This window comes from Carassius gibelio, chromosome A2 (genome assembly GCF_023724105.1).
Source record: "Carassius gibelio isolate Cgi1373 ecotype wild population from Czech Republic chromosome A2, carGib1.2-hapl.c, whole genome shotgun sequence".
NCBI classification, from domain to species: Eukaryota; Metazoa; Chordata; class Actinopteri; order Cypriniformes; family Cyprinidae; genus Carassius; species Carassius gibelio.
In genome coordinates this window covers 22,440,688-22,463,355 of record NC_068372.1, presented here as the reverse complement: position 1 = coordinate 22,463,355, position 22,668 = coordinate 22,440,688, and the positions used below count along the sequence as shown (strand labels likewise).

Genomic DNA, 22,668 nt, shown 5'->3' with positions numbered 1-22,668 from the left:
ATTTTGGTTAACAACCTTGCACGGAGAAGAAAAATATGAGGTGAAACATTTGTGCACCAGTTTTTATTTATTATATTTCAAGAGTTTCACAGGAAAGGAAACTTGTTTTGCACTGTTCACCACGGTCACAGATGTACACTTCAGAATAATGAAACAAGCATACATACTGTAGAGACATCAGAAATAACAATAGAAAGCACAGTCACAGAGAGATTTGACATGTAACAAGGTATTTTCTAGAATTTTCCTGATTTGAAAGTTTTCATTACTTCATCTTATAAAGGAAAAGTATATGTGAGAGAAGCATTTCTGTTTTCATCCATGTTTATGTAATGCGTGTTCAGCGGAACTGCAGTGGGCTGACACGCAACCCGATCACATCTTTACCAATCTCAGTTACCTAGGAAACAGGAGAGAGTCAGCCAATGAAATTGATCCTTCACTTTATAGCAGCACATGAGCAGATAAAGCATGTAACAAATGGAAAAGCAAAGTTACTTTCTCACACATTAACAACATTAGACTTTCTATCTTCAATAAACTAACACTAATTAAACATGGACATTACGAGGGCTTACAACTAACCTGTGTGACCCTGCAGACCTCTCCTTTGTATTTGGGGTAGTAGCAGGCTCCAGACAGGGGGCATTTCTCTACCGGCCGCCCGCGGTACAGAGGAGTGAAAGAAGCTGGACAGATGTCGAAGGGATTGTGGGGGTCATAGTTCAGTTGGTGGGCATCTGTCAGGCTTTTCTCACATGCTGCAAGAATCTTTCTTGTCTGAGAAAGACGGAGAAGAACAGGTTATGGACACAACAAGGGGAAAACTAGGGTGCCTACTTCCAAGAGGGCTGCAAGATGACTTATAATATATCAAATATACAAATAGAATTATTAAATACATTAAAATGATTTATCATGACAAAAACATTACATGGCATTACATTTTTTTTACCCATACAAAGTGTGTTGACACAAATAACAAGAACCAATAAAAAAAAAAAATCTTCAATGTGAGAAAAACTATTTGACTGTAAAGCCACATGTTAGAGGATGATGGTAAATAAGTGCAAGAAAAAAACCCAACAACAATTATCTGTTTACCTGCTGTGCTACTTCTGGTTTGGGACCCAACTCAAGCAGACGGCGAGCGAAACCCGCTGCTGTCTTGAAGTTACGCAGTTTGAAGAAAAGATTGAGTGCTGTTCTCAGCACCAACACCATGTGGACAGGTTGCAGACTGCAGTGTGTGAAATATGCTGCCATCTGAAACAAAAAAATATTCATGCATATTAAGACAAGATTCAGTGCATACACTCAAATGTTAGTGTAAAGTATTTTGTAATAGTTATTTTTTTTAATTAAAACAAAAAGCTTATTTTAAAAAGGCAAATACCTCACAAAGTCTCTTCTGCTGATCGAGAGTGTCTTTAGGAAGTTTCTTCCTCTCGGTCTCCATGGTGAGGCCAATAATATACTCTTTACAGATAGTGATAAGCTGCTGAGCCTGAGTGAAGGTAAAGAGTAGGTTTAGAACTTAGCCCCTATTTAAAACAATATACCACTCATCTTGAATGAAAACACACCTCTGCAATCTCTTGTTTGTTGTCGACCACAAGCAGTGGTACAGAGAGGAGAATGGCTCTGAAACGATCAACAGCATCTTCAAAGCGCCCTGCTGTGGTCAGCTGATAGCACTGCTGCAGGCGTGAAATAAGATCGGAGAGACGCAGACCCACCGCAGGCAGACCCCCTTTAGCCCCGCTGTCCTTCCAGTTCCTCAGGGGGTAACTGTGCAAGCAGGGCAGAGACGGCAGGCCCAGGTAACAGGTGCGCCCACGGGACAGGGTTTGCATGAACAGTTGCTTATAGGGTCCAAACTGAACCACACCAACCTGGTCATGCAGTAACTGTAGAAAGAGACCACAAAGAAACGTCTTGCTACATTTCAGTTTAGAAGTATAGACTCAATGATTTTCCTTCCTGCCTTAAAATATATAAAAAAAAAAAATGGGACAACAACTAAATTGCAGGTAGATTTTTTTTCTCCATGTCTAATCATGCAGCCCTAATCTATAGTTTTGTGAAATCTCTTTACCCTCATAGCAGTCTCAAAAGATCCAGCCATTATGTGATCCACAGCCAGCTGAGAGTTGTTGCACCACATCTGTGTGGGGCTTGTGCCCTTGGTGGGCGGCACAAAGAAACCGTCACCCTCCGCGCCACCTCCACCAACAGAAGGTATATCCTATTGGTTGAAGGAAAGACAACAAAATGTGTGGCTACTTAGGATTCTGTAGAAATCCAATCGCAAAAAGTAGTGATTTTTTATTTCAGTTCTACCCAAGACTTACCAGTTCTGGCGGGAGGTCCAGATCTTCCTCAACATCCCAGCCTTCTCCCTCCTCTTTCCCTTCATCTCCCAGTCCCTCTTGAGCATCCATGAATCCATCTGGATTGTGAGAGAGCATGAGTGATTTGATTGTTATACAAAACATCTAACTTTAGTTAAAATTAGTTTTAGTGTAAAATATTATAGTAAATGCCTTCATCCAGATGAAGTTCTGCATCTTCTCCCCAGCCTTCTCCTCCTGTAGCATCCATGTCCAGGTCAGCAACCATCTGGCCAGCACGTCCTATTCAAACAAACACAAAAATACATGTTAGTCTACAAAATCCAACTTCGTAAATCCTGGTTACACACTCTGAACCAATAGGAGTACCACAAAACCTCACCTTTGGCAGCAATGGCTCCCTCGAAGAAGCCCTTAGAGACTGTGAGGAGAGGCCAGTTGGTGTCCAAGGGGTTGATGGGAGGTGGCGGCTGCAACAGCTGGGCATTGGGGTCCACTTCTGGCACCTGCACATGGATGGAACACGTTGCTCAATCATAGATCTACAAATATGTGCATTTCTGTTAGTAATGAGACTACAACATACCATTTCTTTTTCCAGGTCAAAGGTCTCCTTCAGGGCTTCAGCCTCCTCATCCATCCCATGAGTGGCAGCAGTCAGGTAAGCCAGAGACTCTGAGAATGATTGTGACACAGATGTCATTTTCGTCATGTTTCATCATGTGAAGAAAAATAATAAATAAATAAAGAGTGACAGAACTTACTCTGTCCACAGTTCTTGAGGATTCGCACACGCTCGCTGATGTCACCCAGGTAAAGAGCGCCCTGATAGTGTCCACTCATGTCCTTTCTTATCTCAGCTGTAACCGAAAACATAATTCAAACATTACAAAATAATAAATTAACCATAAGAAAGAAAACCAGTACACTGCCATTCAAAAGTTTGGGGTCATTTTTTTTTATTTTTTTTATTAACATTCAGCAAGAATGCTTTAAATTGATTAAAAGCTATAAAAGATGTTTCATTTTTATTTATTTTATTTTAATGACAGAGCACAAAATCAGCAAATTAAAATGATTTCCGAAGGATCAAGTGTCACTGAAGACTGGAGCAATGGCTGCTAAAAATTTGATTTGGTATAACAGGAATAAATGTTTATTAAAATAGGATTTTTTTTTAATTGTAATAACGTTTCACAATATTACTGTTTTTACTGTATTTTTTTGATCAAACAAATAAACAAGACTTCTTTCAAAAACATTTTTTTTTTAAATCCTACCAACCAAAACTTTGAATGGTAGTGTACTAATGCTATTTTCTTGCCACTCACCTATCTTCATCATCTTCCTGAGCTTGGTCAGGTTGCCAGTGATGAGGTACAGGAAGGTGAGTTTGTCGAAGTTCTTGGTTCTCTGGTAGCACATCTCCACCACCTGGTGATGGCCCTGCAGAAGAGCAGCCTCGCCGAGACGTTCCCAGCAGCTTCGGTCATCCAGGGCTTTCGCTGCCTCCAACGCCACCTGCAGGAACAAACACATCAAGAATGAACACCTGTTCAGGCAAGAAAGTTAAAGACTTGATCCTCCATAAATGTCAGTCCTGTATACCTCAATGTTTCCACACTCCAGAGCCAGGCTAAAACGAGTCTTCTCATCTTTGACAAAGTGCAGCGCGACTTCTGGGTAGCCCTTCTTCTGCAGGTAGGCAATGATGGACTGGCCTACCAGTTTAGCATTACGCACCATATGAAGGACCTGAGGGTGTTGGGTAGGAAAAAAGGGGCCAATAACAGTGTTACGGCAAATCAGACTACACAAAAATGAGGGTGAAGAGGAAGTTACAAACAATAAATAAATAAATGGGTAAAAAAAAGGTTAGTCACTCTCCTGAACCGTTTCAGGGATATCTTTCAGATTAAAAAAATATTTTATGTGGGGCATTACAAAAATCAGAACAGAACATAACAGAAAACAGAACAACAAAACAAAACCCAGAAGTCACAAGTTTAACTGTTGAAAATTTGCACTCACCTCCTCATATTTGCGATTGACCAGAGCCAGTTTAAAACGGTACTCCGTGGGGTCAATGTTGAGCACTCGTGGTCTGCACTCACGATCCAGACAGTACACACTGTTGCCCCTGACTCTTGTCACATAGATGGGAAGATCCAATGTACGGATTATACCATGATCCCTGCAAGAAAAAATGATTTAAAGATGAATATTTCATTAACAAAACAACAGGGTTTCTTTATGAAATCGTGGTGTGTGAGGCTGTTGGTGCAGTACCCGGAGGTGAGGGCATATTTGATGTGGTTGGAGGTGGTGTAGATGAAGACTTCATTCTCGGCCCAAGCACCACTCTTCACTCTGATGTTCTCATGGATGTTACACAGGCTCTCTAACTTCTTGTTACAGATCATGATGGCTGAAAAACAAAAGCAGAGGATCAGACGTGTATGATAACGCAAAAAAAAAACAAGCATTTGGGATTATTCCATTTGATAAAGGCAAAAATCCTTGTTCATCCCTTAAAGGTGGGTTTTTGTGATTGCAAAATCACAAAGAATAAGTGCGTTTTCTCTACCGTGTTTGGCCAGCAGGGCCACATGGTTGGCATCGGAGCTCCACACCACATATTTGACTTTAGCGATTTTGACCGTAGCGAGGGAGCGCTTCTGCTGCACATCAAACAGAGTAACTCCATCAGCATCACGCAGCAGCAGAGACCCAGTTCCAGCGTAGAAGATCTCCTCACAGCTTGGTACCTGGACCTTCTTCACAATCTCATTCTTCAGATTCTTAATCAGGAGCTGCAGCATAGAGAATAAGCCTTCAGGTTGGTTTGATTATGTGTGTACATATGTCATATGTCACACTTTTTTGTATGTTAAAACTCAGAAGCAAGTTAGCATTTTAGCACTTTTTGTTCCGTCGTCAAGTCAATGTGATTTAAGAATGGGTTTTTGGTTAAATGTCCGGAATAAGGTCTGTGGTTAACAAAACGTAATATATTTTCACGTTTTAGAGATAAAATTATTAGTAATACCCCCTTGTGATTTTTTTAAAAAGCTTTTTACTTGTCTCAAGATGCAGTTTATAATAGGTGGCTAAATAGGTGGTTTTTGCAATGTTAAGTTCCAGGTAGGCCAACAAAAATATTCATAACAGCAGGATTATTTTCTTTCAAATAAATTGCTTGATTCACTTACTGAGTGCATGCGGTCAAGTACTGCAAAACGGTTCCTGGCCACCCAAACCGCAGTGAGACCAGAGGAACGCTTTCCCTCAGGAGCTGTAAAAAACGTGAACAATTACATTGTGCACAATAGATTAAGGACTTCTAAAGAGAAAAGAAAAAAATGCTACCATCAGGATTCTGGGAATCACTCTCTCTGGGAATGGAGTATAAATCATATGTGCTGTTTTCAAGGTTAGTAGCTCTCTGAAAGGGAGAAAGAGGAAGAAATGAACAAATACACAGATGGACCTTGATTTGACTGAACAGTCTGATAGTCTACAATACTCACAGTGCACAACAGCACAGCATTTTCTGCAGGGTTGTAGGACATGCTGAACACTGGGAATTTGGATCCACTGTCAATATAAAAGAAACAGTTCAACTGAAAAGAACTGCACTAAACCTTCTGTAGCACATTTAGCGTTTTTAGACTTCGAAAAGACATTAAAAATCCACATACCTGCGCAGCTGCATGACGGCTGTATCCTTACTGCTGTTGAAGTCGAGCTGACGCAGGAAGCGATCCTTTACATAGTACAGCATGTTACCATACACAGCGTAAGCTGGACGTTCCCTTTCCAGTTTAAACACCAGCATCCCACTGTCATGGCCTGAAAAGGTACAAAATTACACTTCAATGCATTTTATTTCATCGCCAAAAATCACTTGCTTAACTAATTATTACTAGTAACCTACCAGCAGCAAACAGGTTGAGGTTGGGGTGAGCCCCCAGCACCCAGAAACGGTCGTGATCTCTGCGAAAGGTCTGGACACCTGTCCTCTTGGACATATCCCACACGCGGATGCTCTTGTCCTCAGAGTTAGACAGAATGAGCTCCTGACGAGGGTGGAACACCGCACAGGACACATTGTTGTAATGCCCTCGACAGGTGTCCAACTCCCACGCTTTAGATTCTAGAGGAAGGGAGAATTTGGAAAAAAAAATAAAAATAAAAATAATTTTGACCATTTTACACTGTGTGGTATGCTTGCATTGATCATAGGAATCACTTGCTAGTCACCAGATAATAAGCAATCACTTGCCTTAAATGTGTGGCATTAATTTAATAAAATACATCTTAAATGATAATTAAGACTTCTGTTATACACCTTAAAATATTCAACACTTTTTAATCACTTTAAACTCGACCAACCTAAATCAAAGACATTTTTATAGTTCAGAATTTTACATTTGCAATGTCGTTCTTTTTTTTTTTCTTATCAGAACAATGACAGACATTTTTTCAATGAGAACACGTACGTACCGTTCATCCTCCAGATCTTGACCTGGCGGTCATCTGCTCCTGACACAATGAGAGGCATGCTGGGATGGAAGGCTGCCCAGTTTACACCTCGATCATGACCCTGAGACCAGAGCAGAGAACACAAACTTTCATTCAAACCAACAACAAACTTCATTCATTCAACCCCGAGAAGCACTTTACAAAAGAAAGATTAGATCCAAATTTTTTTAGGCCATTACAAGCACATTCTTACCTCCAGAACATGCTTCACTACTGCATCAGAGCCCCCAAACAGGTCAACGCCAGAGATGCCACGCACATCCGTGTCCACAGCACCCGGAGACAAGTTCTTCTTCCTCAGACCTGGAAGCAACATTTACAGTCCGACACACACATGGGACCGTTTACAAATTACACAGGAACACCCACATACCAGGGAGGGAAGAGAGAGGAACAACATTAAAACTGCTACTGAGAACACATTTGTGATATCTGACAGTAAACACAAACATTTTGTTGGGCTGCTAAACATTTGCTGGTGCTCGAGAACACAAACACAACAAACATCCTCCATTAGGTCTAAACCTGAGTTAAGCAAGTAAACAACAAGCAAATTAAGAAAACAAAGACAACAACCAGTCAAACCACAAAATGACAGTGAGATAATCAGCTTAACTCAGGTCAGGACACAGAGAAAAAGAAAGGAGAGCAGAATGTGTGTCTGAGATCTCAGCACTCCAGATGTCTGCTAAATGAATAAAAGTCCAACAAAAACTGTATTAGAAACCAATGTGCAGATGTGGATGTTTCCAGAGGGGCAAAGGAGCTGAACAGGAAGTGAGCAGGGATGGAACTGAATGGTGGATTGATTGGGGTGGAGCGTGTCAAAATGTTCTCTGGAGGGGCACTGGATGTTAAAGGAGTGACGAAGACTCCAGTTAAGTCATGCATTTGTTATTGCATATTATAATGCATTAATAGACGGATTCCATCATGCATTCAAGTTGTGTTAAGTCATTTAATGATTAAATGACACTTTGTTCAGGTTACAGATCTAAAAGATGCATTCAGGTAGATGCATCAACTTAGAGGTCTTTAACCATTAATATCATCTATGGATGACAGATGCCCTCATGCAAGATATGAGGAAAATGTTTGCATAGTTCTGTGAATTTCAAATGAACCAGGGATTATGGATTCCAATTGTTTCTGTACTTGAAAATGCTTATTTGTTTTGATGAAACTTCATCCAAAAGATGTTAAAAAGAAATTTGTTCATAACCAAATTTAGATGCATAAGAACTTCTAGTTTTCATTATATCATACGATTACATACAAATTGCGTATACATGCAGCAATATATTCATTCCATAATTTTATGTGAAGGGGAGAAAGACGGAGAGAAAGGACTATCTATTCAGCGTAAGCTTTAATGAATGAGTATTTGTTCTCGGTCAGTGCAGACAGGAGCAGTTTTAAGGGTTAATGAGAAAGAAAGCAGTCCAACAATGAAAGCAAAGGACATAAAATGACAATTTCATTAAAGCATGCAGAATCTCAAAAATACCTCCCACATTCACCTTTTCGTAATTAAAACATGTTGAGCAGGTGACAATACACAAGTGTTTTATGACTTGTTTGTTCCATTTAAACATCACCTTTAAGTGATTTCATCCTCTCAACATCACCAGTTTATTTCCCCAATAATAACAAAAAAATTGGATCAAATCATTATCATTAGACAACTGCTTGATGCTTACAGCATGAGTGTGAAAGGCATTTTTGCTGTAAGCCCACAGAGTTTTGTTCTGTACACACTGTAGAGAGAGGACATGAGGAAGAGAATTCCATTTAGCAGCTTCTATCCTCCTCCATCCTCTCTCTCCATTCCCACAACCCAAGCCTTCCCAAACTACTCAATCCTTTCCTAAGCCTCCTCACCGGAAATATCCCACACGCGCACGGTCTGATCCAGGCTAGCTGACACCACCAGGTCCTCAGATGGATGGAACTGAGCGCACATCACATAGTGATTATGCCCCGTCAGCACACTACAGAGAAGGAACAGCACAGAAAACATATACAACTCAGTTTCACAATGGAAAAAAAATGCTTTGACAATTTGTTCATTAAAAGGGATGAGCATTTTCAGAATTTATTTAATAATAATAAATAAAAATTGTTTTACATGTGACATGAGTATTACATGTGCATGAAATGTATTTTTTTTGTTTTATTTGCAAATTTTAAAATCATCAAAACTGGTTGCAACATAATCTTTAGATAATAAGCTTATAAAAAAACATTATTAACTTACAAAATAATAATAATAATAATAATAATGAATTAATAAAAAAAAGATTACTTGTGCGTACTCAGAGAGTAACCTATATAAAGACTCACCAGGCACATGTTCTGGACTGCCAGTTCCAAATACGAATGGTTTGGTCATCTGAGGCACTCAGGATCCAGGGATACTCCTGCAAATGAGAACAAAAGTTACTCTCACTGATTAAATAAACATTATAAAAACAATTATGAAAGATCATAACAAAGATGCCAGGGCTCACGTGGTGGAAGAACGTGGTACGAATGTAGTCAAGATGTCCAAGAAGAGTGAAGAGACACCGACGCAGCTTGTAGTTCCACACCTATTCATCAGAATCAATGTCAGCAAATCAAAATGCATTAGCATAAATCATGAGCAGTACATTTGTTACAGTCTTCATTAATCTTTTCATTTGTTATTAAAACTACAACCGTTCATTTTAAGTTCATTTTAGGTTTAAGAAAAAAAAAGCTGATTTTAATAATGTATTAATAGAAGATGAATGAAAAATCATTCAGATTAATAAATGACTTAAGAAGCATTTTTCATGTTTGTTAACTTATCTTAAAGTGTTACCAAAATGTACCCCATGGAACTACAGTATTAGTACTAGGTGACATGTTAATTAGACATCAGTATGTAGAATGAAGAAAGCAAACCTTGATCTTGTAGTCATCTCCTCCTGACACGAACAGTGGCTGCTGCTTATGGAAGTCAATACCTCTGACTGGACCTAAATGAATTCACAATGCTATGAGCGCTCAAAAGAAAATGACAAGAGACTAAAATCGTTGATCAGCTGTTTCGTACCATCATGCTCGTCAAACTTGTCGATGAGGGTGCACATGCGATAGTCCCACAGCTGGATGACGCCGTTGTGCAAACTAGAGAGAATCCATGGCCGTTTTGGGTGGAAACTCAGCCCTGCAGAAAGCAATGAGGTATTTATTAATACGAAGACAGTCAATACGATGGTGTTTTGAGAACATAATAATGATGACAATGATTTAAATAAATTATTATTATCAATAATCCTTTATTATTAATAACAACCTGGTCTAGGTAATGTCATCAGCGCATTTTCTATGAAACAAAACTAGTGAATACTGTAAGGGAGTATTTACTTTAGCGTCTGAATGGCTATCAAATAATAGCTTTGTGCTAATGCCGGTGTTACGGTTTAACTGGTTACCGTGTTATCTGGTGACCAACTTCCTGTTTAGGTCTCCGCTGCAGATGTGCTGGAACGACGGCAGCAGATTCGCCGATTTTGAAAGCACAAACTGACTTGATATTAAGTGCCTAATAAACGCAGACTTGCTCATTGCATGATTTTGATATTCTTTCAGAGATAACAAGTTATAGGTATGATCGACCGTAGCGGCTGAAGTAAGTAGGATAAACAAAAAAAATAAAATAAAGTAAATCTGTGTTGGCACGGGTTTCGAACACGCGCTAAAAGATGAGGCGCCGCGAGACGACACTCACGAACCACCGAGCCACCGATCCTTACATAAGCAGCTCCAGATCTCTGCATTCAACACCGGAATCTTGGCGTCACATTGTGACACTGGCTGAATCAAGGAACTGTGACCGTGTTAACTTGTGACCTCTGTTTGCAAGCCAAAATCCAATTTTACTGTTGCTATAAGTTAACGATTCCAGCCAAAGCGCTTCTAATGCTGCTAAATGATTTGATACGATCTGAAAAATTACTCATCGTCAAAAATTACGAATCACATTAATGTAAACATGCATAACAACAGCCCAACGTTTAAGTAGCTTAGTTCCATTGGTTCATTGGCAAAACACATTCTTACAGTGGCAGGCTGCCCACATACACTTCTTGGCTATGAACTGCAAAACTAGATGTACAGAATGCATCATTTCACTTTGAGGAAGAATATTTAATTATAATAGGTTGCACTACTTTGCTGTAAAGTGTAATTTACTTTGTTTAAATAACTTTGCAACATATTTTTCTGCTTGAATGGTTGTGATTGTATGCATCTGAATTGAAATCAACTAGACACAAAGCACAATTGACTACATAAAATTGTCATTACAGACTTACATGCAAAGACCATCAAAGTTTTGATTGAACCCAAATGGCCATTTCCGTTACAACCATTAAAGCTCGTGAAAATGTTCTGTGTTGTTTTTATTCAGGTTTTTCACCAGCATTTAGACAATATAATAGATAATATTTCACATAATCTTTATTTAACAAAATAGATGATAAACAAGTTAACACAGGCACATTGTCTAGTGCAACATGCATTCTTCACAGATTAATATCACATGTGACCTATGGTTTCACTGGAACTGTGTTGGTCAGCCTCCTATTGAGGAAGATTTAATTTGTCCTGCTTGTGTTTAAGTGTGTGTGTGGTAAAGCAGTGAAAAGTCCTCTAGAAGTGTTATATGAATTTGTTTTTTACCTTTGTTTATATAGTGCTTTATACAATACTGATTGTGTCAAAGCAGCTTTACAGTGTCAACAGGAAAATGGAGAACAACAGTCATTTTTCAGCTAAAGTCAGTTCATTGATTTAGTGATGGCATCGTCAAACCAATGAGCTTAGTGATTATGAACCAGTGAAATGAACCACTTCTGTGTACACTGTCTTTTGTAGCATGATTGATTTGAGCATTAACATTTCTTTGATTCATTTTGTTTTCTTTGTATTTTTGACAAATGTCTAGTACACCAAGATAAATTCCTTGTACCTATAAATCCATTGTATCTTACAATAAAAGGGATTGTGAAAATAACTTGTGGAGCATTGATTGAAAGATTTTGGAAATTTGTCATTTACATATTTTGACATTGTGGCTGAGAGGTTGCATGGGAACAATGTCCCAACAGATATGGATCCATTTCGAAATCCTGATTTTTACTAGTGTTTTTGACACTCTTTAAAAGTTGTGGCTATTTAGTAACACTTTAAATGTTGTTTTGGATAGATGACAGGTGATATATATATTTTTTTTATGTTGTAAAATAAGAAGTGTATGTGGGCAGCCTGCCACTGTAAGAATGTGTTTTGCCAATGAACCAATGGAACTAAGCTACTTAAACGTTGGGCTGTTGTTATGCATGTTTACATTAATGTGATTCGTAATTTTTGACGATGAGTAATTTTTCAGATCGTATCAAATCATTTAGCAGCATTAGAAGCGCTTTGGCTGGAATCGTTAACTTATAGCAACAGTAAAATTGGATTTTGGCTTGCAAACAGAGGTCACAAGTTAACACGGTCACAGTTCCTTGATTCAGCCAGTGTCACAATGTGACGCCAAGATTCCGGTGTTGAATGCAGAGATCTGGAACTGCTTATGTAAAGATCGATGGCTCGGTGGTTCGTGAGTGTCGTCTCGCGGCGCGTCGTCTTTTAGCGCATGTTCGAAACCCGTGCCAACACAGATTTACTTTATTTTTATTTTTTATCCTACTTACTTCAGCCGCTACGGTCGATCATACCTATAACTTGTTATCTCTGCAAGAATATCAAAATCATGCAATGAGCAAGTCTGCGTTTATTAGGCACTTAATATCACGTCAGTTTGTGCTTTCAGAATCGGCGAATCTGCTGCTGTCGTTCCAGCACATCTGCAGCGGAGACCTAAACAGGAAGTTGGTCACCAGATAACACGGTAACCAGTTAAACCGTAACACCGGATGACATACAGTATTCAATAAAATATTGATAACTTACTAAAAAGACTTACATTATATTCTACAGAAATTAAGAATAGACTGATATCAGACAAAAATGTACATGAATGCGGTCGTAACAATTATATTTTACAGCAATCAAGGCAAGCTAGCCTGAGCAGATCTCTTACCTTTCACTCGGGCCGACTTTGTCTCAAATTTGGTCAACATTTTTACTGACAATAATAACCGAACAGTAATACACAATGTATGGAGATTTATCCCAGTTTAGGTTAATTTAAATCCTAAAATCATCCCCCGTTAAGAAGAGGTTTGGCGTGTATGTTTCTGCAGCTCTACTTCCGTAGCTGCTGACACGTCTTCTGAAGATGTGCTCCCGTGCGCGAACAAATAAAGTTTGATGATTCAAATGCCAACATCACAAAGTCAGCGTCATAGAGCCATAGACATATATGTCTATGCATAGAGCCGTCGTCATCGCATTTTAAAACATGAAAACGCATTTTATCCACTTAGACCGCTTTCAATAAACTGAAATAAAAATCAGTGGTAAATAAGGACTCAGTAAATACTAGTTATACATATATATATATATATATATATATATATATATATATATATATATAAATAATTAGTATTATATATTGCTGTATGCATAAAGCGTTTTGCTTCATCTTTAGACATCCGTCATAACAGAACTGAGCATTTACCTACAAATATAAAACATCTATAACAGGGCCATAAACAAATCTCCTTAATAGTGAGTGATGGTTATAGTGATTTGAAAAGAAAGTGTTAAAGCCATAAAAATGATGGGAAGATTGTAAAATGGTTGAAATATTTGAAATAATAAAATAAGAATAAATATATTTAAGACAATTGGGTTTAGAGTGGTGTTACTGATATGTAGCAGGGGAAAAAATTGGTCAGGTAAAGAACATAAAACATTGCAAGTTTATAACATTTATTTAGATTTTTGAAAATTGCAGTTCTTTCATATAGTGAGGTATGACAAGACCAATTAACTGTACAATTTAGGGAATACAGGATAAAGAATATTGATGACCTAATAAATAAGTGCTTGGGTGTTTGCACAACCCCTGAGTGTTGTAACCATAGACATATAAATAGTATGTCTATGGTTGTAACCGTTACATATTTTTACCCAGCTCATCTGCCAATCATAATCTTTATATTGGCCACATAATACCAAATCATGCTGAAAAATAGTCAATGAGATGTGCCATTGACGCGTCAAAACTGATTACCAATTCCACATTTGCTCCTGTGAAAGGATTCTATCTCTATGCATTTAAACCTGTTTGCATAAAATATCCATAAAAACATTCCCTCAAAGCAATGATCACAAACTTTAATCCACTTTTGAGGTATCCAGGGATTTAACATGAAGTTCTTTAAATATTAATACAGTGTATTCATTTTAAACCACGAAACAATATTCTTTTATTCAAGGCAAATTAGGATTATTGTGACAATAGCCGATCACAAAGGGGCACTACAATAAGAATGATGGGAATTATTGAAATTCACATGGCAACACTCCAAACTGCTCTATATGAGGATAGACACAATAACCATTAGAAGACAAAGGGAGAGAAAATTAGTCTAAATTACAAATGCAGTCTATGGGTCAAAGAACGATGTTATGGATGTATTATAAACCTGTATCTGAAATGTCTGCAGTTAGTTTTTTTTAAATCTGAGAATCCATTTTGGTCAGATTAGTTCAGTGAAATAGTATATAAGATACAGTGTGAGAATAAATGGACATTACGCTGTAAATTAAAATAAATTCAATGCATTCATCAATCTGATGGAAGCTGTTAGCAGATCTTGACCATTCTTCTGAGATTTAAAAATAAAATGAAACCAATCAAACCGTAACTGTCTTTGCTGTCCATTTAAGCTCCACATATTTTTCTCTAATTCTTCAAAATGCAATCCACTGCAATACTTGTCAAATGTGCTTGAAGTAAAAGTGTAAAACTTTTACAAAATTCACAAAACTTAGATTTTTACCAAGCTGTCAGCACACTGATTTATCAAACTTCACTCAAAACATTATGAGCTGCTCTACAGTGAGGACAGCGAATGGATTAGGGATGAATATGAAAATAACCTCTGTGGATAGAGAACTATGAAGTAAAATTAATGTAGTGAACATCACAGTTCCAGTGCAGACACAAAAGCAAACTCCTTTGAAAGGGGAGCATGATAAACTGTGTCCAACTCAGATAATTAGCTACAAATTGTATCATTTTCAAATGTATGTTAATTTGACCTCATTGAGATCACATGATTGAGCACTGCTCTGGTCCTGGGACTCCTTGCGCTCCAGGAAGGTGCAGAGATTCGGGGTCAAAATTCAAGCCAGGAGGCTGGGAATACAAAAGATTGATTGATGTAGTAAATATAACATAACTGTTATTTAAAAAAGAAAGAAAGAAAATACTCACTGCCTCTCCAGCAAGCTCTTTTGGAGGTTGACCCAAGTCTTGCAGCTGAGGGGTAAGACATTATTTCCATGAACAAAAATATTAATAGTGCTGGAAAGGTTCTTTTAAGTAATATTATGTTTTTTAAAGTAAAAATGAAAAGGTAATTTAATTAATGCTTTTTTTTTATTCATTACAAAAAAAATAAAAAAAATAATCAGTAAACAGAATTAAAAGGTGGCCCTAAAACAAGCATGCTTTCTACCTTCTGCATGAGTTCCAGAATGTTTTCAAATGTGCTGTCTTTGTCTCCATCTTTCTCAAATTGGCTGCATATTTCTCCCATTATATGGTACTGTTGCTCATATCGCGTGAACTGGTCTGTGGGAAGGGATTGCTTGTTGCTCTCCAACCATACAGGGTACTAAATGCACATTGCATCATATTAGTACTTTTCCCTCCAAATATTAAATGGAATGTGTTGTGTTGGATATATATATATATATATATATTTTTTTTTTTAAGAAATGTTTAATGGCAGGCATACAGCAGCTTCACTGGGACCAGAACAGTAGGACAGTCATGCAGATGCTGTAAACAACTCACCTTCTCGGTTATCTCTTTAAGAGAAGGGTATAGAACTTCTTTGGATAAAAGGTTCTGCATGATGGACTGCATTAATGGGAGAACATTGCCATCATCTCCCCCCTCCCCATTTTCATTCAATCCCAGGTTCTCCAATGTCTTTACCAGATCATCTCCAGCCAGTCCTGCACTCTGCATGTAAAATTATGAAGGTTTCTTTACACATCTTCTGACATAAATGACTATTTAAATGTTTGAGGTTGGTAAGATTTTTTTCTTAAATAAATAAATGAAAACTTATTCAACAAGAATGCTTCAAATACATGCTGTTCTTTTGTACTTTTTGTTCATCAAACAATCCTGAACAACAATCATGGCTTTCACATAAATATTAACCAATATTGATTAGAATAAGAAATGTTGAAAAAAACATTAGAATGATTTCTGAAGGATAATGGGACACTGATGTCTGGGTTAATGGCTGTTGATAATTTGGCTTTGACATCATAGGAATAAATGACCTTTCAAGACAATTATAGAAAACAATTATTTTAAATTGTAATAATATCTGACAATAGTACTGTACATTTTATTAAATAAATGGAGCCTTTGTAAGCAACAGAATCTTTTCAAAACATAAAAAAAAACATCTTACCAACCCCAAACTTTTGAATTATAGTTTATAATTAAACCACTATTTCCAGCAATTACATTCCAACTGGAGAAATTCTAATTGCGATTACCTGCAGATTGTCTGCATTTTTCGCCAAACCACTAAGGGTATCTTTAAGACAGGATGTGAACTCTTGTTGTGAAGCTACATCTGTTCCTTAATTTAAAAAAAAAAAAATAGTCAAAACATTTGGAAAATAACTAAACTTGCATATCTTCATCCAACATTTATAAAGATCACTCACCTACTTTACCTGCTGCCTCAGACAGCTTGTGAAAATGCTGTAGAAGGTCAGGTTCTTCTTGTGCTAACTCAGCCATGGCTTTCTCCCACTCCTCACGTGCTTGATTGGCCATCTCACCATCAAAGAGACTCTCAAAGAACTTACTGTCCTCCAACAGAGGAGGCTGAGGATGAAAAGAGCAGAAAACAAATATGTTTACCAGCAGCAATGATGGAACCAACTCTGTAGAACTGCAAGAGTGCCTAGAAAATTGTGGAAAGATAATGCAATGTTATTCTGATTATATGTTGGGATTTATTTCTAAATGAAGGTAATGAAAACGTATTTATTACCTTCTCATCACTCGTATTTCTTGCACCAGGGGCAGTGGGGGCCTCAGGGGCCGCAGGAGGCACATTGGTCTTGTCAAAATCATCAAGAGCACCTGCAGTTGAGGAAACACTTACACTGGAGTACCAAGGGTATATATTTATATATGTTTTGATGGAAACGTTATGTGACTGATGCCAAATTAGTTAGAGGTCCAGCACAAACACAGCAGCTCCGTTTAGATAGAAAACCTGGTTGGACATAACTGACGGATTTTTATGTGACTATACAAAAGACAGAGTGACGATATCTACTTATTTAACTGATGCACATCCTTTCACGTGACTAAAACGTCAATCCCTGTGACAAGCGCACGAAACAGATCAATAGCGTAGCAGCTACTAAACTGTGACAGCCGCTTCCTAAACGCTACTTCACTAAAGAGTAACTTCATATAAAGTTTAAAACATTTGCACATTATAACTGTGGATACTTTCATATTTAAGCCATCCTCAAACCTTACTGTCTAATAACTCGTCCAGTTCGCTGTCTGCAGCACCCTGATGGTCTGATGCTGACGCCATCTTGCTTCTCAATGACAAGAAATGCAAATATGTCGCAACATAATGACGTCCAGCTTTGACGTTTTTATTTAATTATGTATTTGGCAGATTGCAACATAAATGTAACATTTTATAAAATATCTGCTGCGAATATAACAATTGCGCTTGTATTAAAAAATAATTAACATTTTATTTATCATCAGCATGGTTACTGATTGTCAGTTTTCTTTTTTATGCGTTTTGAAGCGCCATTATTCTGAATTATTAATGAATGAATGTATCCTAAATAAATCTAGAACTGATTTTCTCGCGTTCACATTAACCCATTAAGCCCTGTTGGCTTTAATGAGAAGAGGTTTCAGAATGTTTATTAAGATTGCCTCTCTACTTTTGTTGGTGAGCATGTCATCATCATTCACTTCTTGTCATTTTAACTCCTTCATTCTCCACTTTTTTGCAATGGGACTTCAGACTCTCCCCAGCTGTTATAATGATGTACAGACACTAATTGCATTTGAGCTACCCTTTTCATGAGATACAAAATTAACAGTCAGCATGTAATTAAAATTCACCCTGTATATGTTTTTTATTCAATTTATATTATAACTGATTCTCTATCTCTCAAACAAAAAAAACAGCTATACAATTTTTAGAAGGAGGGATCAACTGTATTTCTTCATATTACACTCAGCTACATCAATAAAGATTTCTCTCAAACATGTTTGCCAATTAAGTTCTTGTTTTCATTCAAACATAACATATCCAAAACCAACACTTGTCAATACAGTTCTATACTACATAGATTTCCATTGCTACCATACACAAAAAAAAACACAAAAATGAAATAAAACAACAGTAGTAGAAATCAAACATTAACCCAAGGTAAAATAAACCACAGAAACCCTTATAATTGTAAAGAATACTGATTGTTGTGATAAAGTCCAGACACATAACATGAAGTGTCCCATAGGCCCAGGTACATCAGTCTCTTCTTCAATGATAGCACCTCCACATTATTCCCATAGCATGAGTTGAGGTATAAGGAAAAGGAAGCCCATAACCAAAATCCTTCTACAGAAAAAAAATACAAACATTCAGGGAAATCCTATTCTTAAGTTTTGTGATTGACAACCTCCAATTACTGTTGCCTCAGAACTATATTTGACACATATACATAGAAGCATGAACATCAAAATTATACAGAAAACCATTTAGTAGTTGCAATCAAGCATTACTTACAATTGAGCAGCAAACAACCAAGTTTCTCAATAAGGATGATCTCCCAGTACAGAGAAGTAACACAAGGCACACCATGCTGTCCTCTGTCTCACTCTACTACTTCCTCAGCTTTTATAGCACCCATGGAGCACACTATGACCCCCTGGTGGTGAGGAAGAAAACTACACCCATTTAAAACCTTGTACAGTTCATGACACTGTTACATACCCTTCCCCTCATTGGAAGGCTTAACATAACCATGGAAAGGCTTCAGATTCTCTACATGAAACGTGTCTGGATGGTCAGGGTAATCCAAGAATGCAACAGAACAATTAACTGGACCCAAACACTTTAGAATTTTGGCTGGACCTTTCCACTTGGCAGCTAGTTTTGACATGAAACCTTCACTGGCCCGTGACAAGGGATGAGTGCGCACCCATACCAGCTCCCCAACTTGATACTTAGCAGGTTTTCTCCGAAGGTTATAATAATGCCTTTGCTTCCTTTGAGCTTGCTCCACATTCTCTCTCACCGACTTCAGTAGGTTCTCATACCGTTCCAGTACTGCATAAGCAGGGTTACTGGGGTCAGGTGGACTTGACAGGGCTCGCTCTACTGGTCCTTTCAGTTTTCGCCCTAAAGCGATTTCGGCAGGTGTAAATCTAGTGCTTTCTTGCCAGGCTGTATTAATGGCAAATCGGAATTCCGCAAACCATCGATCCCAATGACGATGATGTTCATTTACGTAGGAGGCTATCATAGTTTTAAGCGTACGGTTAATACGCTCTGTGAGATTAGTTTGAGGATGACTGGCAGTGGTAAGTTTTTGGGTTACCCCCCATTGCTTGCATACTAAATTCAAGAGGTGCGAGGTAAACTGTGCTCCTCTATCAGAAACCAAATAGAGTGGAGTACCCCATCGAGTAAAAATCTCATTTACCAGGATATGAGCTATTTGTGGCGCTTTAGCTACACGAAGAGGAAACAACTCAACCCATTTTGAGCAGTAGTCTACTACCACCAAAAGATACTCGTTTTGCCTTGGACTTTTAGGAAATGGTCCCATCAGGTCAACTCCAAGCATATATCCTGGCTCCACCACTGGGGTGTTCTGCAAGTAACCAGACAACTTGGATATAGAGGGTTTATACATTTGGCACACTTGACACTCTTTACAGTGCTTCCAAACATCCGAGCGTAAACTGGGCCAATACACCATATCCAACAATCTCAAAAGGGTTTTGAGCCGACCAAAGTGACCACTCAAAGGACTGTCATGGGCGTATTTCAAGAAGTCTTCACGTAAACATTCTGGTACCACCAACTGAAATTTCTGACCTTTCTGTCCATCAGGGACACTGCGGAATAAAAAGCCATTCTTTACCACATAATGGATTCTTAATGGATCGATATCTGCTTGAGTGCATGTCTTATCAACTAGTTCCTTTATTTCAGTATCCTCTTGCTGCGCTTTGGCAATTTCCTCCCAATCCACAGGTAGACTTGAGGGTGTTACTAGTGAACTTGCAGACCTCACCTGCCGTACCATGTTCACCATCGCTTTATCTTCCAGACTTCGGGATAATGTATCCGGGACCACATTGCATTGACCTTTGCGATATCGAACTGTAAATTCGAACTCCTGCAGCCGTATAGCCCAACGGGTCAATCTTGATGATGGTTTGGGGTGATTAAAAACCCAAGTCAACGCTGCGTGATCAGTTATAACTTCAAATGGTCTACCTTCCAAGTAGGGTCGCCACTTCTCCACAGCCCACAAAACAGCACAGCACTCTTTCTCAGATACAGAGTATGCTCTTTCAGCCCCCTGAAGTAAGCGAGAAGCATAAGCTATAACGTGTTCCTCTCCTTCTATGTCCTGAGTCAAAACTGCTCCCAGCCCTTTCTCACTGGCATCTGTCTGGACCTTAAATTGCTTGGTAAAGTCTGGGGAAATCAGGACAGGGGTTTGAGTTAGATCATTCTTAATTATTTCAAATGCCTCTTGACAAGATTCTGTCCAAGCCCAAGTGGCTCCCTTCCTTTTTAAAGCATGTAGAGGGGCCGCTTTTTCTGAAAATCGGGGTACAAATCGATGATACCACCCAGCAAGTCCTAAAAACCGTTGCACATCCTTCAGAGACTGAGGCACAGGAAACTGACTTACTGATACGATCTTAGCAGGATCAGTCTTAATGCCTTCGCCTGAGATCACATGGCCCAGAAAAGTAAGAGACTTTTTCATCAGGTTACACTTTTTAAGGTTTAACGTCAGACCAGCTTGATGGAGGCAGCGGAATACTTGTCCGAGGTGTAGCAGATGTTCATTCTCATCCTTTGAGTATACCACAATATCATCTATATATACAAAACAGCACTTTCCCTTGATTTTGCGCAGTGCACATTCCATTAAACGCTGAAAGGAGGCTGCAGCATTTTTGAGGCCAAAAGGTAGACGTAAAAACTCAAACAGCCCTGAAGATGTCACAAAAGCAGTTTTACGTATACTTTCTGGCTCCAGCTCCACCTGCCAGTATCCACTTTTGAGATCTAATGTACTGAATATTCTTGCTCCATGTAAAGATCCCACAATGTCCTGGATTTGGGGCATCGGATAAGCATCCAAATGAGTTTTTGAGTTCAATCCACGAAAATCTACACAAAACCTAGATCCACCATCCTTCTTGGGAACAATAACAACAGGAGAAGCCCATGGGGAGTTGGAAGGTCGAATTATATTATTGGCTAACATCTCCTTTATCTCTTTGTCAATGAATCGTTGTTTCTCCATAGATACACGGTAGGCTCTCCTACGGATAGGAATTTCATCTATAGTGTTGATGCAGTGCTTGATTACAGAAGAGTGTCCTACCACATTTGTGCAAACCGTAGGCCATTCACTCATCAACTTCTCTAAGTGATTCTGGAACTCTGAGGTGGTATCTGCTTGGAGAGCTAGCTGTTGAACATCCCTTGGGACTTTTGATGTTACTTCTTCATTAGACAAAGCCAGGTAAAAGGACACCAAGGAGTCGGAAAGAGATTTGGCTGGCAAAAGGGGAAACTTCTCGCTCTCGTTTTCCTCTTGAGATATTATGCCATACTGGGCCCTCCGGAAATCCAGCATAATCCCAGCTGAAGTTAAGAAATCCATTCCCAGAATTATTGGTACTGTCAGATCTGAATCTCTTAACACATACAACATTAACTTTAGCTTTTGTCCTTGCAGCTCACATTCCCAGTTTGACATGCCTATGGAAGAATGCATTTGCCCATTGGCTAACATGAATGTCTGTCCTTTGCTTGGGTTCCACTGCTCCTGTCCTTTAAGCTGATTCCAGCAGGACTCTTGAATTAGAGAGAGGGTGCTCCCAGTATCTACCATTGCCTGAAAATATCGACCTCTTAGTAATATGGGTAAAGTCACCATTTTCAATTCAGACTGACTTGGAATTGAAACAGACTGAACTACACGAGTGTTAGCATGGGTCAATTTATGGACAGGGTCTCGGTCATTAGGAGTCTTTTTCTTCTGCAACTCAGAATTAGCCTGGCTCCAATATCGTTTGGATTCTTCAAAATCTTTCTCAATTTGGGTCCCTATCCTGACCAATTCACTAACATCTCTCACTGTTCCACGTAACAAGCTGGCAAGACGAGGATTACAGTTTCTTAATATGGCTTGTACCATTTCTCTCTCTGGCATGTCCTTCTTCCATCTTAGGCACAATGCCCTGTAATGGAATGCAAAGTCACGTATACTCTCTTTAGAC

The 22,668-nt window shown here is 38.6% G+C and overlaps 2 protein-coding genes across 2 annotated transcripts; both read right to left on the bottom strand.

The window, feature by feature from the left end:
* Positions 1-48: 48 nt before the first annotated feature.
* Positions 49-13,228, bottom strand: LOC128031577 (coatomer subunit alpha). The gene is made up of 29 exons (XM_052619900.1): positions 13,018-13,228; positions 9,979-10,092; positions 9,828-9,901; positions 9,410-9,490; positions 9,243-9,319; positions 8,781-8,890; positions 7,093-7,202; positions 6,861-6,960; positions 6,292-6,510; positions 6,056-6,206; positions 5,885-5,951; positions 5,724-5,799; positions 5,567-5,649; positions 4,942-5,167; positions 4,644-4,782; positions 4,386-4,548; positions 3,963-4,109; positions 3,686-3,875; positions 3,119-3,214; positions 2,941-3,029; positions 2,737-2,860; positions 2,547-2,636; positions 2,355-2,452; positions 2,099-2,248; positions 1,587-1,910; positions 1,397-1,507; positions 1,105-1,266; positions 586-780; positions 49-400 (listed from the first exon to the last, which is right to left on the bottom strand). The coding sequence occupies exons 1-29, from the start codon at positions 13,055-13,057 to the stop codon at positions 341-343; spliced, it is 3,666 nt and encodes a 1,221-aa protein (XP_052475860.1). The 5' UTR covers positions 13,058-13,228; the 3' UTR covers positions 49-340.
* A 570-nt stretch (positions 13,229-13,798) lies between these two features.
* LOC128031567 (peroxisomal biogenesis factor 19) lies at positions 13,799-17,731 on the bottom strand. The gene is made up of 8 exons (XM_052619888.1): positions 17,638-17,731; positions 17,138-17,229; positions 16,806-16,968; positions 16,632-16,717; positions 15,910-16,080; positions 15,569-15,727; positions 15,325-15,369; positions 13,799-15,246 (listed from the first exon to the last, which is right to left on the bottom strand). Exons 1-8 carry the CDS (start codon positions 17,696-17,698, stop codon positions 15,160-15,162), a joined length of 864 nt encoding a protein of 287 aa, XP_052475848.1. The 5' UTR covers positions 17,699-17,731; the 3' UTR covers positions 13,799-15,159.
* Between the last annotated feature and the right edge of the window lie 4,937 nt (positions 17,732-22,668).

What these genes read in the sequence shown, in the direction of transcription:
- LOC128031577 (XM_052619900.1), bottom strand. Translation starts at nt 13,057, where the DNA reads ATGTTGACCAAATTTGAGACAAAGTCGGCCCGAGTGAAAG. An exon ending in TGGAGTGTGGAAACATTGAG is followed by an intron (nt 3,876 to 3,962) that starts GTATACAGGACT and finishes TTGTTCCTGCAG; the next exon opens with GTGGCGTTGGAGGCAGCGAA. An exon ending in AGCAGAAGAGACTTTGTGAG is followed by an intron (nt 1,267 to 1,396) that starts GTATTTGCCTTT and finishes TTTTTGTTTCAG; the next exon opens with ATGGCAGCATATTTCACACA.
- LOC128031567 (XM_052619888.1), bottom strand. Translation starts at nt 17,698, where the DNA reads ATGGCGTCAGCATCAGACCATCAGGGTGCTGCAGACAGCGAACTGGAC. An exon ending in ACTGGACGAGTTATTAGACA is followed by an intron (nt 17,230 to 17,637) that starts GTAAGGTTTGAG and finishes CCTCAACTGCAG; the next exon opens with GTGCTCTTGATGATTTTGAC. An exon ending in AAAATGCAGACAATCTGCAG is followed by an intron (nt 16,081 to 16,631) that starts GTAATCGCAATT and finishes TTTTACATGCAG; the next exon opens with AGTGCAGGACTGGCTGGAGA.